This window comes from Solanum dulcamara, chromosome 12 (genome assembly GCF_947179165.1).
Source record: "Solanum dulcamara chromosome 12, daSolDulc1.2, whole genome shotgun sequence".
Taxonomy (NCBI): domain Eukaryota; kingdom Viridiplantae; phylum Streptophyta; class Magnoliopsida; order Solanales; family Solanaceae; genus Solanum; species Solanum dulcamara.
Window position 1 is genome coordinate 56,220,743 of NC_077248.1, and position 17,998 is coordinate 56,238,740.

The window sequence follows — 17,998 nt, forward strand, 5'->3', positions numbered from 1 at the left end:
TATATATTAATGTCCAGATCTCTAAACGCACCTGATAAATTAATTTTAATTAAAAAGGAATAATACTCTGAGATAGTCTCATGCCAGTATAGTATGTTGGAATCCAAAGTATATCATTCCGTAGCTTTATTAGACCAAACATTCCAAGGATATCAAAAACTTTACTTATCAAAACAGCCTAAGAAGAATTTTAGCCACTCAAATTCTCTAATGATTATTGAAAAAAATTCTCATGATCACAACTCTATTACATGTTCAAGGATTTTTTTTTTTTGATATATGTTATTTTGGCACAAATCTTTTTGGTTCTTAATAAAAAAAGAACTGCTTATAAGAACACACATATTTGCACTCCTAACTTTTCATCGAATATCTACCCCTGTTTCTGCACCCATACAAATATCACTAAGTAGCGCTAATTAACTTTGTGCACGAAGCAAATTATGGAAAGAACTAATCACCTGACGTTCTTTGCTTTTTTGGAATTAGAAGCCTAATATTAACAAATTTTATATATGGCTAGGTAACATCTTAAATGATCATTACACATGAAAAAAGCCACCTAACCTAGCTAGGAACCGCTCATCTACTACCATCATATTTTGCAAGATGCCGCATTAAGGTTTATGAGGATGATTTTGTGGAAAAATAATAGTTTAGCTATCTTTATTTGACTTAATTTAGTTCAAATAAATCATAAGTGGTAAACAGATATATAATCCCCTTGTTCCATTTTATTTGATGTAATTGATTGGATTACTTTTTAAGAAAAAAGAAAGAATTTTGAAATATATAATCTAAATAAAAAATTATGAATATTCATGTGACTATGAATAGTTATTTTATCAAGAGTGAACTAAGAAGTTTATAGTTAAAATGTTTTGAAGTATATAAATGTGTAATTTTTTTTTCAAATTATAAGCTAACAAGAAAAGAGAATAACATAAAAAGAAAATTGAAAGAATATAAAGGTTGGAGTAGATAGAAAGAGTAAATATTCACTCTATTTTAATTTATTTGTCTTACAACTCTTTAAATTTATTTACAAAAATATTTTTTGATAATTTTTTATTCTAATTTTACACATGACATGTTTAAGATATCACTTTTGGTATTTTGGTATATTCTATGGGATATCTTTAGTTTAAGACAATAAATTTTAAAAGTATTCTCTATTTTTTTAAACATCATCATAAGTCAAAATCAGACAAATAAATTAAAACGAATGAGAAGTAAAATTTATCTACTTGCACACTTGCAAAACTTGCCACATTTTCATGAATAAAATAAAATAAAATTTGAAATGTGTCAGCATCAATACAGCTTAATCACAATAAAAGACAGCTTAAACTAAACTCTTTAATGTCGTGAGAGAGACATCATTTTTATGTATCCAACCAAAACACGCTTCTTTGCTCCTTCAATTCATCCCTAAAAAAGTTATTTTTTCTTCCAACACAATGCTTTGTCACCATATTCCGTCCTTTTCTTTAATGGACTTTTCATTTTACATAAAATCTTTTCTCAAGTTACATTAGCTGTCCATAACTACACTCTATAAATACTTTACCATTTCCCCTCTTCTCTTCAAACATAATTTCTTCCATAGCTTCAAAATAAAATCTTCTCCTCCCACCTCTAAACATCACATTTTGAGGAAACTAAATTTCCTCTCACATTTTTCTCCATTAAACTTCAACTTTTCTATCTGGTACAAAGAACCAAATGGCTTGCTTAAACATTGACAAGATGGTTTGCACATTTTTCCTATTCTTTATTTATTTTTCCTTTTAATGAGATGAATATCATTGGCATGCAAGATTGCAAGTGTATATATATATACATATATATATGAATATGATTATGATTATGGCTTCTAATAAGATGATTAAAACACTAAATTTCCATTAATTACGAGTAGTATATTAAACATGCTAGCTTATTTTCTGCATGTGTACATTAATACCAAAGGTATATAAAAAGAGTTGTGCATGAGTTAAATAATAGTAATACTGTAAATATTATTGTAACCGTTCTATTATCTTCAATCATTGCACCAAGAGTTGTATGAGTTCGTTTTCTTTAATTTCCAAATTCTTTCCGTGTAGGCTTTTACAGAATATATATATATATATAGTTACTGGAAATGTAGTTCATCGAAAGTTTGCAACAATAAGACTATGTTAGTAATTTGATCATATCATGTAGAGTACTTATATACGTATACACAAACTTATATATAGAGGAGAACTCAAACACGTCACGTAATATAGTGAAAAAAGACCATCTCAACAATAATTACTACGTATCTCTGTTGCTCGTTGCTTTTTAGACTTTTAGTTTTCTTCACCTTTTTCAGATAAAAACATTATTGTAACTTTTAACGTTGTAGACACTACGCCATCCGATGTATACAACATCTGGGATTTTTTTAATGTCCATGGCATTAAGGATAAATAAAATTGAACACAAAGTTATACGTTTAAGCATAAGGTGGTTGTGCTAATTAATAAGTAGATTAAATAAAGAGAATTAATTTTCAATTGTCCGTCCTTTACGTAAATTAATCTTTTGTTTCTATGTTTTACTTTGAATAGTTGTGGTTTTCTGATGTTGTAAGAAAATAAATCCATTGCAAAAACATGCTACGTAATTACAATAATACGCGTTGCTTAAGTTGTTCAACGCCTCGGTAAAAAATTACTCCCTATTTTTCATTTTATATGAGATTATTACTAATTGAGAAGTCACAAAAGATTACCAACACCATTTAAAATATTTCAAATTACCAACTTATAATACGTTTCTTGTGATTTTCATATATCTTATTTGATACAACTTGAAAAAATTATCCACGTTCAAAATGGCATAAAAAAATTAAGTAATTTGACTCTTTTACTTAGAACTGTGTTACATATAAACTGAGACGGAAGGAGTATTGTGGTGAAGAGTAATGATTAACATATGTTCTCCCGCTATGTATTTTTACAGTATCAGAGGGAGAAGAAGACGGAGATTGAAAAAGCCGAATACACGTTTGATGGAAGTGTGGATAAGCATGGTGAACCTGCCATGCGTGTGAGGACTGGAAGGTGGTTTGCTGGTGTTCTCTTACTTGGTAAGTCTACTTAGATTTACCATTAGTAGTCAATATTTTTTTCCTGTTAACAATTTAGGATCATTGATTAAATTTCACATTTTATAAATTTCAGTGAATCAAGGTCTGGCTACACTAGCATTTTTTGGTGTTGGGGTGAATTTAGTGTTATTTTTGACTAGAGTTATGGGTCAAGATAATGCTGAAGCAGCCAACAATGTGAGCAAGTGGACAGGGACAGTTTATATCTTCTCCCTCTTAGGAGCTTTCCTCAGTGATTCCTACTGGGGAAGATACAAGACTTGTGCTATTTTCCAAGCCATTTTTGTAGCTGTAAGTCCATATATCACTCTCATTAATCCACAAATCAAAATATATGTATAGCTTTGAAATTACTACTATTAATTGTGATCTACTTTAATTTACACAGGGATTGGTTTCACTTTCATTGACTTCATACATTTTCTTAGTCAAACCTAATGGCTGTGGAGATGAAGAGACCCCTTGTGGATCCCACTCAACTGTTAGTGTTGCCCTCTTCTACGTCTCGATTTACATGATTGCCCTTGGAAACGGAGGGTATCAGCCTACTATTGCAACATTTGGAGCAGACCAATTTGATGAAGATCACCCTCAAGAGAGTCACTCAAAAGTGGCTTTTTTTAGCTACTTTTACTTGGCATTAAATCTTGGATCTTTGTTCTCAAATACCATCTTAGGATATTTTGAAGATAAAGGAATGTGGACAATAGGCTTTTGGGCATCAGCTGGCTCTGCCATTTTGGCACTAGTCTTGTTTCTTATTGGGACACCTAGATATAGGCATTTCAAACCTACAGGCAACCCTCTATCAAGATTTTGTCAAGTGGTTGTTGCTGCAACTAAGAAATGGAATGTTCAACAACCTTCAAGGGGAGATGAACTATATAAAGGTGATGGACAAGACCTTCCTCTTAATGGAAATAGAAGAATTCTCCACACACAAGGATTCAAGTATGTTATTTTAACCAACTTTACAAACCTTATTATAATTAGCTAATTTTATGGTCACATATTATTATTACTTTGTCTATATGTAACGCTCGCTATATTGTTTTTTTTCTTCAGATTCTTGGATAGAGCAGCTATAATAACATCAAAGGATGGAGAAATAGTAGTAGCAAACAACCCGTGGCGTCTTTGTGCAGTGTCTCAAGTAGAAGAAGTGAAATGCATATTGAGACTACTTCCAATTTGGCTCTGCACAATACTTTATTCAGTTGTCTTTACTCAAATGGCCTCTTTATTTGTGGAGCAAGGGGCTGCAATGAAAACAACTATCTCAGGATTCCATATTCCTCCAGCAAGCATGTCTAGTTTCGACATCCTTAGTGTTGCATCATTCATTTTCATCTACAGGCGAGTTCTGGATCCCCTGGTTGCCAGATTAAAGAAATCTTCTCCAAGAGGATTGACAGAGCTTCAAAGGATGGGAGTTGGCCTCATAATTGCTATAATGGCAATGGTAGCTGCAGGAATTGTTGAGCATTTCAGGTTAGAATCGGCAGACAAAGATTGCTCACACTGCTCGAATTCAAGTTCATTAAGCATTTTCTGGCAAGTTCCTCAATATGTACTAATCGGAGCATCTGAGGTGTTTATGTATGTTGGACAATTGGAGTTCTTTAATGGACAAGCACCTGATGGATTGAAAAGCTTTGGAAGTGCACTGTGCATGACTTCAATTTCACTAGGAAACTATGTGAGCAGCTTACTGGTTTCTGTTGTCATGAAAATTTCAACTACTGATAAAATGCCTGGATGGATACCTGGAAATCTCAACAAGGGACATTTAGACAGATTCTATTTCCTGTTAGCAGCTTTGACATCAGCTGATTTTTTGGTCTATCTCATTTGTGCAACGTGGTATAAGTACATTAAGTTTGAAGAAAGAAGCATTGAAAAGCAAAATGGAGAGAAGCAGGGTGATTTCAGAGTGTAGGCTCAACAGATTTCATGTTACGTTCCAATTATTTATTTTAAATAATGAAAACTTAGGATTAGAAAAGATATGTATATAAGTTGCAAGGAGACTAGAGAAGTGCATTGTTTCTCTTCTCTAAGTTGAGCACAAGATGCATGTTTTGTTGGCAATACTTCTTATGTATAAAGAAAATGGCTTGTAGAGCCTCGTTGGGGTGGTATGCACTATCAAATTCTTTGCATTTGTAAATCTTCTTGCTGTGCTATTTTATACACTATTTCTTCTTTTTTCCTTTTCTCGATACCTTATCTTATCGGGGATTAACGTTTACCGAGAATAACAATAAAAAGTTCAACCTATCAAGTGTCTTGATAGAACAAAATTCATTCTTCACGGAGTGTGTTTTGATAGGGAAAAAGGGTTATATTTGCCTTGTTGAAAAATATTTAATATTATCCTTAGTTATACTATCAACCCAATATATGCCACATAATATGCCAACTCACTAATAAACCAATAATTCTCTCTCTAAGTTTCAAGTGATATCCTCAACTTTACACTCAACGGCAACATTTTAGCCCCTTCTGGACGTGTGAAGAATATGCTCCACCACCGTGGGAACATTGGGAGCATCCGAAATGGCGCATATGAAGGAGAATAATGATCCCACTAATGGGGTGATTACTGATGTGTTATGAAATTACGACACATTCTGTAAGACCCCGGAAATTGGAAAGATGTACAATGGAGTTCAAAGGAAAGTGCTAGAAACATTGGCACCAGGTGAGTCCCATGGAGCCCATCACATGCCATATTGGGCACCACCGGGCGTGGAGTGACCTCGTGGTGGTGATAGGAAACAGGGGAAGGAACAGGAAAGGACCACGGACGGGTCCACGACCCGTAGTCCGTACCACGGACCGTGGAAGGGTCCGTGGCAATCCCACCCTCCAAGACATGACAAGGTAATCCCCACGGAGTTCTCCACAACCCGTGAAGCTCTTCATGGGCCGTGATGAGGCTCGTGGAGGGTGTACTCCTCAGGTTAGAAGTTCCCTTCAGGTTCACGAGACCCTTCACGAACCGTGAAGGGCTACACAGTCTGTGAAGACCCTCCGTCCAGGTGCCCTCATCCAGGTTGAGTTAAGGGTGTTTTTTTGTCTTTTCTCTATTACTTTATTCATGAATGTGGACGGTTTTGAGGGTTTATTCTACCCTATTAACTATCCTAAGCCCTCCCTCTTAACTCTCTCATTCTCACCCTAACATTCAAATCCCAAAAACTTCTTTGTAAAGTTCTCTCAAAAGGGTCTTCTTCTTTCTCAAGCTAGCTCTAGGGGAAATCAAGGTCAAGAATTCAATTCATTGCAATTTAGGGCTTCTAAAGCTTTAAGGTATGTGAGAATTCATCCATGGGTCCTTTCACCCATGGAATCCCAAGGTTCTTTCCAAATTTTCTTTATGAACTCTTCTTCTAAAAACCCTAATTTCATGAATTTACATTGAGTCTTCTTAATTATGATATATCTTATGATTATTTATAAAATTATGCATAATTCACATCATATTGCATGATTTCAAGTTGAATTTCAATGATCCATGTTATATGCTATGTCAAATATATTTTCAAGGAACTATGATCATGAATTTCAAGTGATTTCAATGGAAGTTTTATGAATGATTACCAAGGTTTATGAATGACTCATGATGTTTCAATGTTGTTTTAACTAAGAAATTTTAATTTGAAAGGTAATTCTCACACAATCATATTAATGAGGTGAAGGAAATTCTCATCAACTCGGATTCTTATGAATCAGTCATGGTAATGAGCTACTCTTATGATTATTTCTATGATGGGGATTGATATCTTTTACTGTCTTTCTTAATGATGTTAATGACTATGTTTTCATGAATTCCATTGGGATAATGACTAAGCACCAAGAGGACTTTAAGATGGGGTTTGGTTCGGTAGTCGAAGTAGCTACCCAAGAAAATTCTAGTAACAACCTTTAGTTCCTAACTACATTGCCCGCATAGGTTTATGATGCCAATATGACCTAGCTAGTTGATCCACATATAGCTCATGATTATGATTTTCTCACGGAGTCTATCTTGGCAAAGTAGCCCCTCTCTTCTCGATGTAGGAGTTACATCATATTCCATATTATAGCTCACATGATCTTATATGTTGGTTAAATGTCCTATCCCACACCAAGGTATATAAAAAAGTGTAAAGTTCTCATGATGATTTTTTGATGCATTGACCATATGATTATGATGTTTTAAGGTTTTTAAGGTTTTACTCATGTTTTAAGATACTGGTCATGCATCTCATGATTCATATTGATTATGTCCTACATTCATTATTCATGCACACTTCTCACATACTTATTGAATTTCATGTACTAATACTTACTTTTGCCTACCTTGTATCATAATATAGGGTTGGACGATCATCGCGCACCTTCCACTCATGACTATAGTTGAGCTTTACTTTCTTATAGTTGGTAAGTTCTCATATTTTGAGGATAAGACTTTCATCTTTTATCATTATTATGATGTTATATGTTGTCATGGGTGAGCTAGGATCTTGTATTATATCTCTATCTAGTTTAGTAGAGGCATGTTAGATGTCATGAAGTCTATGATGTCTTTTTATTTTGAGTTTGAGACTTGTTCTCTTTTATTGATTTTTTCTGTGTTGAAACTTTATTTTCGCAATTATGTCTTTGCTTATTGCTTTACTTACCTTATGAATGCTCATGAATGATATGTTAAGAGGCTTGATTGGGGTCCTTTGGAATTCTAATTGCCGTATCGCACCTCGGTCCTAGTTTGGGTCATGACAAACTTGGTATTAGAGCACTAGGTTTAAAGTGTTCTAGGGAGTCTAACATGTCGCGCTGAGTAGAGTCCTGTTCATCGGTGTGAAGCATGCCACATCTATGAATAAGAGGTTATAAGGCGTCTTAGGAAAAACTTCACTTGTTTCATGATTTCATCGTGCGATTCAATTGAACTCTAAGGTTTGCTCCTCTAGCGCTTTCTCTTTGCAATTTATGAAATATGCCTCAATGAAGGAACCCCATCCGAAGGAATGTTCAGGAGGAGCAACAAGCTCTAAATTACCCTTTGAATAATCAAGTCACTCATGCAGAGTTTCGAGCCCATTCCAAGTTCTTGCCCAGTCGTAGCCGCTCAAGCCAATGGGGATGTGGTAGCTCTTGTGAACCCAAATATGGGTACAACGGCTATCCGAGTTCATGACTTCACTAGGATGAACCCACCCAAATTCCATGGCTTTAATGTGGACGATGATCCATAGGAATTCATCGAAGGCATTGCTAAGATTGTTCGAATAATGGGTATTAGTCATGTGGAGAAGGCAGACTTAGCGGCTTATCAACTCAAGAGAGTGGCATAAGTTTGATATGAATAATGGAAGGATGAAAGAGGTAGAAATGATGGTCCCATTGAGTAGAAGGAATTCAACAGTGCCTTTCTTGACCGATTCTTTCCTTTAGAGTTGAGGGAAGCTATGGTACAAGAGTTCATCAATTTCCGACAAGGTAATATGAGTGTGAGGGAGTATGGACTCAAGTTCACTAAGTTTTATGGTCGCTGATCCAAGGCTCGCATGAGTAAGTTTGTTTTGGGTGTGTTCTATTTGGTTGTTAAAGAATGTAGAACCACCATGCATATCAAAGAGATAGACATTCGAGGCCTATTATACATTCCAAGAAAATAAATGAGAAAAAGTTAAAGGAGAGATCTAGAAGGGAGTCCAAGAGGTCTCGGATCGATAGTGGAAATTTTTTGTACGGTAAGTCATGGAATGGTTGTCGTCCTCAATTTTGTCAAAAGTATTCCGATCAAGATTCATCTAGCACTTCGGCTCTAAAGTTTGATAAAGATAAAGTGCCTAACCCTAAGGTACAATGAGGAGCTCTGAGTGGTCAAGTTATCCCTCCATGTGGGAAGTGTGAAAGCAATCATAAGAGAGAGTGCTTAGCAGGATCGGATGTGTGCTATAGGTATGGTAAGACGAGTCATCAAGCGAAGAATTATAGGAATGGTACTAGACTCTAGGATCAGGCTCAACTAAGGCTACTGGTCATCTGTATCGGCGTGGTACTAATTCAGGTGGCGGTCAGCGTCAAAATATATTTTATGCCGTTTAGACTCGTTAGGAGATAGAGGATTCGCCCGATGTTGTGACTAGTATGTTGAAAGTCTTTGACCATTATGTTTATGCATTGTTAGATTCAAGTGCTACTCTATCATTTGTTACTCCTTATTTTGCTATAAAATTCATTATTAGTTCTGAGATTTTGTTAGAGTCTTTTTCGATCTATACTCCTATTGGTGATTCACTAGTGCCTAAACTAGTCTATCAAAATTGCCTAGTTTCACTTTTTCATAAAATCAGCCAGTTGATCTTGTAGAGCTTGATATAACCGATTTTGATGTTATTCTCCGTATGGATTGGCTTCATGCATGTTATGCTTCTATATGTTGTAGGACCTATGTTGTCAAGTTTTAGTTTCCTAATGAGCCACTTCTAGAATAGAAATGTAGTAATTCCATGTTTAAAGATCAATTTATCTCATGCCTTAAAGCTAGAAAAATAATTTCCAAAGGTTGCATTTATCATCTAGTACGAGTTAGAGATACAAACTCTGAAGCTTCTACTCTTGAGTCAATTTCGATTGTTAATGAGTTTTCGGAAGTTTTCCCCAATGATCTCTCTAGTGTTCCTCCCAAAATGGAAATAGACTTGGGTATCAATTTTCTCCTTGATACCTAACCTATCTCTATTCCTCCTAACCAAATGGCTCCGACAGAATTAAAAGAGTTGAACAACAGTTGAAGGAATTATTGGATAAGGATTTTATTAGAACAAGTATCTCTCCATGAGATGCTCGATCTTTTTGTTATAAAGAAGGATGGCTCTCTCCTTATGTGTATTGACTACCAAAATTAAACAAGGTCATAATTAAGAATAAGTATCACATTCCAAGGATTGATGACCTGTTCGGTCAACTTCAAGGAGCAAGCTACTTTTCAAATATTGATCTTTGATTGGGTTATCACTAACTTCGAGTAAGGGATTGACATTTCGAAAATAACTTTTAGAACTCAGTATGGTCACTTTGAATTCTTAATTATGTCTTTTGGACTAACGAATGCTCCAACAACTTTTATGGATTTGATGAACAGAGTGTTCAAATAATATTTGGATAGGGCAGCCCGGTGCACTAAAGCTCCCGCTATGCGCGGGGTCCGGGGAAGGGCCTGACCAAATATCAAATAATATTTGGATATGTTCATAATTGTGTTCATTGATAATATTTTGATCTATTTTTGGAGTGAGGAAGAGCATGCTGATCATTTGAGGATGGCCTTGAAAACTCTCAAGGATCGTTAGTTATTTGCTAAGTTTAGCAAGTGTGAATTTTGATTGAGGTCAGTTGCTTTCCTTGGCCATATTGTCTTTGGTGAAGGTATTATGGTTGATCCTAAGAAGACCGAAGCAGTTAAGAATTTGCCTAGAACTTTGTCTCCCTTTGATATATAGAGTTTCTTGGGCTTAACCTGTTATTATAGATGGTTTGTGGAAGGTTATTCCTCCATTGCATCGCCCTTAACTACTTTGACTCAAAAGAAGGTGAAATTTCAATTGTCCGAGGCATGTGAGAAGAGTGTTCAAGAGTTGAAAGATAGGCTTACTTCCGCTTTGGTGTTGACTTTGCCAGAAGGTTCTGATGGGTTTGTTGTTTATTTTGATGCTTCAAAGGTTGCTCTCGGCTGTGTTTTGATGCAGAATGGTAAAGTGATAGCCTATTCTTCTAGGCAACTCTAGGTGCATGTAAAAAACTTCCAACTCATGACTTGGAGTTAGCAGCGATGGTTGTTTCCTTGAAGATTTGGAGAAACTTCCTTTATGGTGTCCATGTTGATGTATTCATCGATCATAATAGCTTGCATTATGTGTTCACTCAAAAGTATTTGAATTTTTGACAAAGGAGATGGCTTGAGTTGTTGAAAGACTCTAACATGAGTGTGTTGTACCATTAAGGAAAAACAACTATGGTTGTCGATGCTCTTAGTAAATTGGTCATGAATAGTGTTTCCCATGTTGAGGATTCAAGGAAAGAGCTAGTTCCCGATGTTCATAGATTAGCCCATTTTAGTGTTCGATTGGTTGATTTCTAGGATGGTGGTATTATTATTCAAAATGGTTTTGAATCATCTTTTGTGACAGATGTTAAGGCGAAGCAAGACAATGATCCTACTTTGGTTTAGTTGAAAAAAATGGTTACCGAAAAAACAATTGAGGTTTTCTCGTAAGAGGGATATGGTGTATTAACATATCAAGGCCGATTATGTGTTCCCGATATTGATGGATTGAGAGAAAGGATATTGTCCGAAGCTCATAATTCATGATATTCTATTCATCTGGATTCCACAAATATGTATCATGATTTGAGGGAAGTATATTGGTGGAATGGCATAAAGATGGATATTGTGGAGTTTGTGGAAAAATATCCTAATTGTTAATAAGTGAAGGTTGAGCATAAAAACTCGAGAGGTTTGGCTCAAAATATTGTGATTTTTACTTGGAAGTGGGAAACCTTGAATATGGACTTCATTACATGTTTTTCTTGTATCCATAGGCAACATGATTTCATTTGGGTGGTCGTTGGCCAAATAACTAAATCAACTCATTTTCTTCCCATTAAGACCTTTTATGTAGCTGAGGACTATACTAGGTTGTATATTCAGGAGTTGGTTAAGCTTCATGGTGTCCCATTTTCTATCATTTCAGATTGATGTACTCAGTTTGGAGATCTTTCCAAAAGGGTCCTGGTACTCAAGTTAAGCTCAGTACAACTTTTCACCCTCAAAAGGACGGTTAGGCCGAGCGTACTATTCAGACCTTAGAGGACATGTTGAGAGACTATGTGATTGATCTTAAAGGTAATTGGGATGATAATTTTCCATTAATAGAGTTTGCTTATAACAACAATTATTATTCCAGCATTGAGATGGCTCAATTTGAGGCCTTATATGGTAGGAGGTGTAGGTCTCCTATTAGTTTGTTTGAAGTTGCCTTAATAGGACACAAGTTGGTACATGAGGCTATGGAGAAGGTTAGATTGATTAGAGGAAGATTGAAGACTGCCTAGAGTCGACAAAAGTCCTATTAGGATGTAAGAAGAAACGAACTTGAATATGAGGTTAATGATTGGGTTTACTTGAAAATTTCACCCATAAATGATGTGATGCATTTTGGCAAGAAAGTAAAGGTGGATTAATAATGTGGCATATTAGTTAGAGTTACGTTCTGAGTTGGCAACGATGCATTCGGTGTTCCATGTGTCTTTGTTGAGGAAGTTTATTAGTGATCCTATCTCTATTATGCCTTTGGACAATATTAGTGTGAAAGAGAGTCTTTCATATGAGGAGGTTCCTATTGAGATCCTAGACCAACAAGTTAGAAAGTTGAGGAACAAGGAAATAGCTTCAGTTAAGGTTTTATGGAGGAACCAAGAGGTTGATGGTGCTACATAGGAAGCCGAAGCTGATATGATGTCTCAATATCCTCATCTTTTTCCTTTTATTCCTATTTGAGATATTGAGTTCCTTCATGATCTACTCAGTCAAAACCATGTGTTTCAGTCATTCTCATGTTTTCATATGCATTCATGCTCATGAAATCAGTTTTAAAGTGATGTTTTAGCTTGAGATTGAATATTCCATATTTAATGCTTTTTTGATATGTTTTTCATTCATGTTGGGTTTCTATGTCTCTTTCCTATTCCATCGACTGACTTCTAGTTGCATCGGATCTAGAGATCGCTCTGGGGAAGCCGGAATAGGAGAGCACTCATCTTGGGGTGGGCTTACATATTGTAAGACACCAAAGGTTGGAAATACGTACAATGAAGTTTAACGGAAAGAGAACAGAAAAGTTGTTACTAGGTGAGTCCCATGGAGTCCACTACGGGGCCATATTGGGCACCATCGGCCATGGAGTGGCCTCATGGTGGTGATAGGAAATAGGGTAAGGAACTAGGAAAAAACCACAGATGGGGTCGATGACCCATAATTCGTCATAGACTATGGAAGTCCATGGGAATCCCAACCTCAAGGCCATGTCAAGGTCATCCCCACAGAGCTCTCCATGACCTGTAGAGCTCTTCACAAGCCACGATGAGGCTCACGGAGGGTGACTCCTCAAATAAGATATCCTCTTTAGGTTCACGGTACCTTTCACGTACCGTGAAGGGCTTCACGGTCCGTGAAGACCCTCTGTCTAGGTGCCCTCGTCGAAGTTAAGTTAAGGGTGTTTTTGTCTTTTCCATATTATTTTAAATAAGACCCTCTGCCCAGGTTCCCTCATCCAAGTTAAGTTAGGGGCATTTTTATCTTTTCACTATTATTTTATTCATCAATATGGATGATTTTGGGGGTTTATTCTATCCTATTAACTTCCCCAAGCTCTCCTAACTCTCTCATTCTCACCCTAACGCTCAAATCCCAAAATCTTCTCTTTAAAGTTTTCTTTCAAGGGTATTCTTCTTCCTCAAGATTGTTCCAAGAGAAATCAAGGTAAGACTTCAATTCATTGCAATTTATGGCTTCTTAAGGTTAAGGTATGTTGGAATTTATCCATGGGTACTTTCATCGTGGAGTCCCAAGGTTCTTTCCAAGGAACTATGATCATGAATTTCAAGTGATTTCAATGAGAGCTTTATGAATGATTACCAAAGTTTATGAATGACTCATAAAAGATTATGAAAGATGTTTTAATGATGTTTCAAGAAAGTATCTATAGTGTGAAAGATAATTCTCACACACTCATGTTAAAGAGGTGAAAGAACATTCTCACCAACTCATGGATTCGTATGAACCAGTCATGTTAATGCGTTACTCTTATGATTATTTTATGATGAGGATTGATTTCTATTATTGTCTTTCCTAATAATGTTAATGAATATGATTTATGACTTCAGTTGGGATAATGACTAAGCACCGAGAGGACTTTAAGGTGGGGTTCAGTCTGGTAGCCAAAGTAGCTACCCAAGGGAATCCTAGTAGCAACCTTTAGTCCCTAACTATGTTGCCCGCATAGGTTTATGATGCCAATATGGCTTAGGTAGTGGATCCACATATAGCTCATGATTATAATGTTCTCACAGAGTCTACCTTGGCAAAGTAGTCTCTCTCTTCTCAATGTGGGAGTTACATTAAATTCTATGTTATAATTTGCATGGTCTTATAAGTTAGTTAAAGGTCCTAGCCCACACCAATGTATATGAAATGGTATAAAAGTTCTCTTGATGATGTTTTGATGCATTGACCATATGATTGTGACGTTTTAAGGTTTTCAAGGTTTTACTCATGCTCTAAGATATTTGTCATACATCTTATGGTTTATATTGATTATGTCTTGTATTCATTGTTCATGCATACTTTTCACATACTTATGTAGGGTCGGAAGATCATTGTGCTCCTCCCACTCGTGGCTAGAGTTGAGCTTCTACTTTCTTGTAGTTGGTTAGTACTTATGCTTTGAGGACAAGACTTTCATCTTTTATCATTATTATGATGTTATATGTTTTCATGGGTGAGCAGGAGCTTGTCTTATGTCTCCATCTAGTTTAGTAGAGGCATGCTGAATGTGATGGAGTCTATGTTGTCTTTACATTTAGAGTGTGAGACTTGTTCTCTTTTATTGAGATTTTTTGTATTGAGACTTTATTTTCGCATTTACGTCTTAGCTTATTCCTTTATTTACGTTATGAATTCTCATGAATGATATGCTAAGAGGCTTGGTTAGGGTTCCTCGAGATTCTAATCATCATGTCGCACCTCGGACCTGACTTTGATCATGACACATTTGATATCTTTTGTCTAAATTTTAATGTCATTTTGTGTGTTTTTCTATGTTTCTAATGTTAAAATGTTGTTTTGTAAGTATTTTATGTTAAATTAGCTAGAACAAAAAAAAACCTAGATTTGGGTGGCTTACGATCCATATGACCGATATATAAGTTGTGGTTGTTGATGTGGAGAATGTCTGAAGCTTGGAATTGAAGAAGTGAAGTGTGGACCAAGACATAGACCAAGTCACAGTCGTAGAACTCACTCACAAACCATATATCTAGGCATAGAAAATAAAAGACCACTATCCAGAAGTTCAAATATGTAAGATGCTTAAGCACAATGGAAAACACAAATCATATGTCACATTCACAATCCATAGACCAAAGGATGGAAACACACTGAAGACAATCTACGAAAGATTCCAGGAACCGCATATCACTTTTATGGTCTGTGGATAATTCCACGGTAGAGGTCCAGTTACTCTAAGAAGAATTTCACGGTAGAGTAGGGGAGTTTCATATATTGTATGTTTGTTTGATGGTTCATGGATTGTATCAATCGATAATTTGACAATTTTAAGATTTTGAGTTGCGGGCTGATGTGGGGCAAAAAATAAATATATTTAGTCATTATTTATCTTACATTTAGTACTTTTAATTATACATATTATATTACTTTGTTCCTAATATTATATTTTACTGTGTAGGAATAAAATAGTATAAAAATATAGAGATTTAGAGCAAAAATGAATTAAAATGAAAAGAAAAAGAAGGAAAAAAGGGGAACATAATGGAAGTAATAATGATGATTGATAATGATTGAGACATATCGACTATGATCAGATGAATTGAGCACTTACAAAACAAGTTAAAAGGGAAATGGGTAGAGGCATACATGACAACACTTGAACACCAGGCGAGCAAATTGAGCTATTGAAATTTTCCTTGCCATGGTGTATAGCGCTACATAATAGGCCATTTGAGGGTTGTTTTTAGTTTATTTTAAATTTTATTATTTCGTGTGATACTTTTTCCTATACTTATAAATAGATTTGAAGAATGGTTTCAATATAATTTTTTATGTAGAAAGAGCCTCTATATGTGGTTGTCCGGGTGTCCATTAAGAAGGTTGTCCGACTCTTATTTCCCTTTATCGAGCCTCTATTATGATTGTTCTTCTTGTTTGTGATATGAATAGAAGTAATAAGTGGAGAATGTGGAACATGATGCTTAACTTATTATTATGATTAAGCAAATATGAAAGAACAAGAAGAACTGAGGGAAGCCATAGAAAAGATGAGTTCCAAATCAATAGAGATGTAATATAACTCTATGACATATAATAATATATATAAGTTACAACTAGCTAACATCTAGGATGAACCTCAAAGAGAAGAAGAGCTTGAGTTCCCTCAAGAAGATAAGTTTGAAGGAATGGAGATAATGAGTCAAGTTGGCTCAAAGAACAAGCTCACCTAATAAAATATCATGGATTTCTCTGTGATGGTCTTACAAACATAGCAGAACAACTGAGAGAAGGAAGATTTGATCTTAGACAAGAGATAGATTAATTTTTCCAGATATTCATGACCTCGAGGCTCACTTAATTGGATAAAAAGTTTGGGGTGTATGAAGCCAAATCATTAATTGTTGTGGATACTGGCCAACTTTTGGAGCATATAGAAAATTTTCTTCCATTAGAATAATTTTTTACTGATGGTGAAGATGTTGAGAAAGTATGCAAGGGTGGGGATGTCAATGATAAAGCAATTTTAGAGTTAGGATGTGTTGGACCTAATTCTAAATATTTTTTTACATTATGTTAGGCGTTCACATATGAATTAAGTCATCCAAACCTGTAAAGAGATGTATAAGCGAGGCAGAAGACCCTTGCATTCTAAAATTTTCCACACCAAAAAGATAAAATGACATCCCTCAATTAAAGGCCAAGTGCATTATGACTATTTATTTTGTGGTTCATTAATATTTACACCACTACTCCAGGAGAGGAGACAAAATATTGATGATAGATTAGAGGCACAATTCATATATTCAAAGTGGAAGAAATGATATCGTTGTGTCATGATGTTAAATCAATCGCTTGTTGGGAGACAATCTAATTTTATTGCTTTCTTTTTCATATATTTTTTTTGTTGTATTGTTTTTGCAGGAATGTGAGAATGGAAGTAAAAATATTTAAATTATAAAAAATCAAGCCCTATAGTTGGATCTAAGTGTGGGGTGCCCGCATTAAGGATCATAACTTGTTAGGAGAAGTCTAAGTATCCGATGAGCTTCTAATGCTTCGACCTTTCAGGAAGTTTAACTTACCTTTTTCTTATTCTTTTGTTCCTTGAGGATAGTGCATAATTTTAAGTGTGGAGTGGATAAATTGTTTGGGTCCTTTTTTATGTCACTCAAACTACACTCTTTTTACGGAATTAAAGGGGTTGATGCAAAATACAATAATTCAACTAGGTTGAGGTCGAGTTTCACAGAGAGCATACTAGAGTTCTTTTATAATTTGATGTTGAAATTCAATGCAATAACTATTATTGGAAAAATAGAGTTTTTTTAAAATTATAATCTACTATCGACTTTAACTACTTGGATTTTATCAATAAGAAATACGAACTAGGGATACAGTTCTTAAATATTGGAGTTCAAATAAACACTTTACTATAAAATCATTTAGGTGTATTCATTGTGGAAAATTAACGAATCTATAAGCCTAATAAATCCTCTCAACCCAATTAAGAGAATATCACCCTAAGTTCCTCTTAGGCATTTAGGTGTCGAATTAATGTGTTCATCCGTCAAAAGTCTCAAGTAAACTATCATCTCACAAACTCAAGTTATTAGATGGTGGCTAGTAGCACCGAATCCTTGTTAATGAACCTTTTGTCTATCTATGCCTCTATGGTCAAGGATATCAGAATACAAGTGATTTTCTTTAAAATATTTGTTAATCATTAACAGAAAACGTTAGTATGAAAGGAACCTAACATAAAATGATTACCCGTACAAGAAAAGATATATATTGTA

The 17,998-nt window shown here is 35.3% G+C and overlaps 1 protein-coding gene across 1 annotated transcript; it reads left to right on the forward strand.

Moving 5' to 3' along the window:
• Window positions 1–1,610: 1,610 nt before the first annotated feature.
• On the forward strand, window positions 1,611–5,351 carry LOC129877829 (protein NRT1/ PTR FAMILY 7.3-like). The gene is made up of 5 exons (XM_055953368.1): window positions 1,611–1,752; window positions 2,992–3,118; window positions 3,213–3,430; window positions 3,528–4,090; window positions 4,205–5,351. The coding sequence occupies exons 1-5, from the start codon at window positions 1,726–1,728 to the stop codon at window positions 5,076–5,078; spliced, it is 1,809 nt and encodes a 602-aa protein (XP_055809343.1). The 5' UTR covers window positions 1,611–1,725; the 3' UTR covers window positions 5,079–5,351.
• Window positions 5,352–17,998: the final 12,647 nt, after the last annotated feature.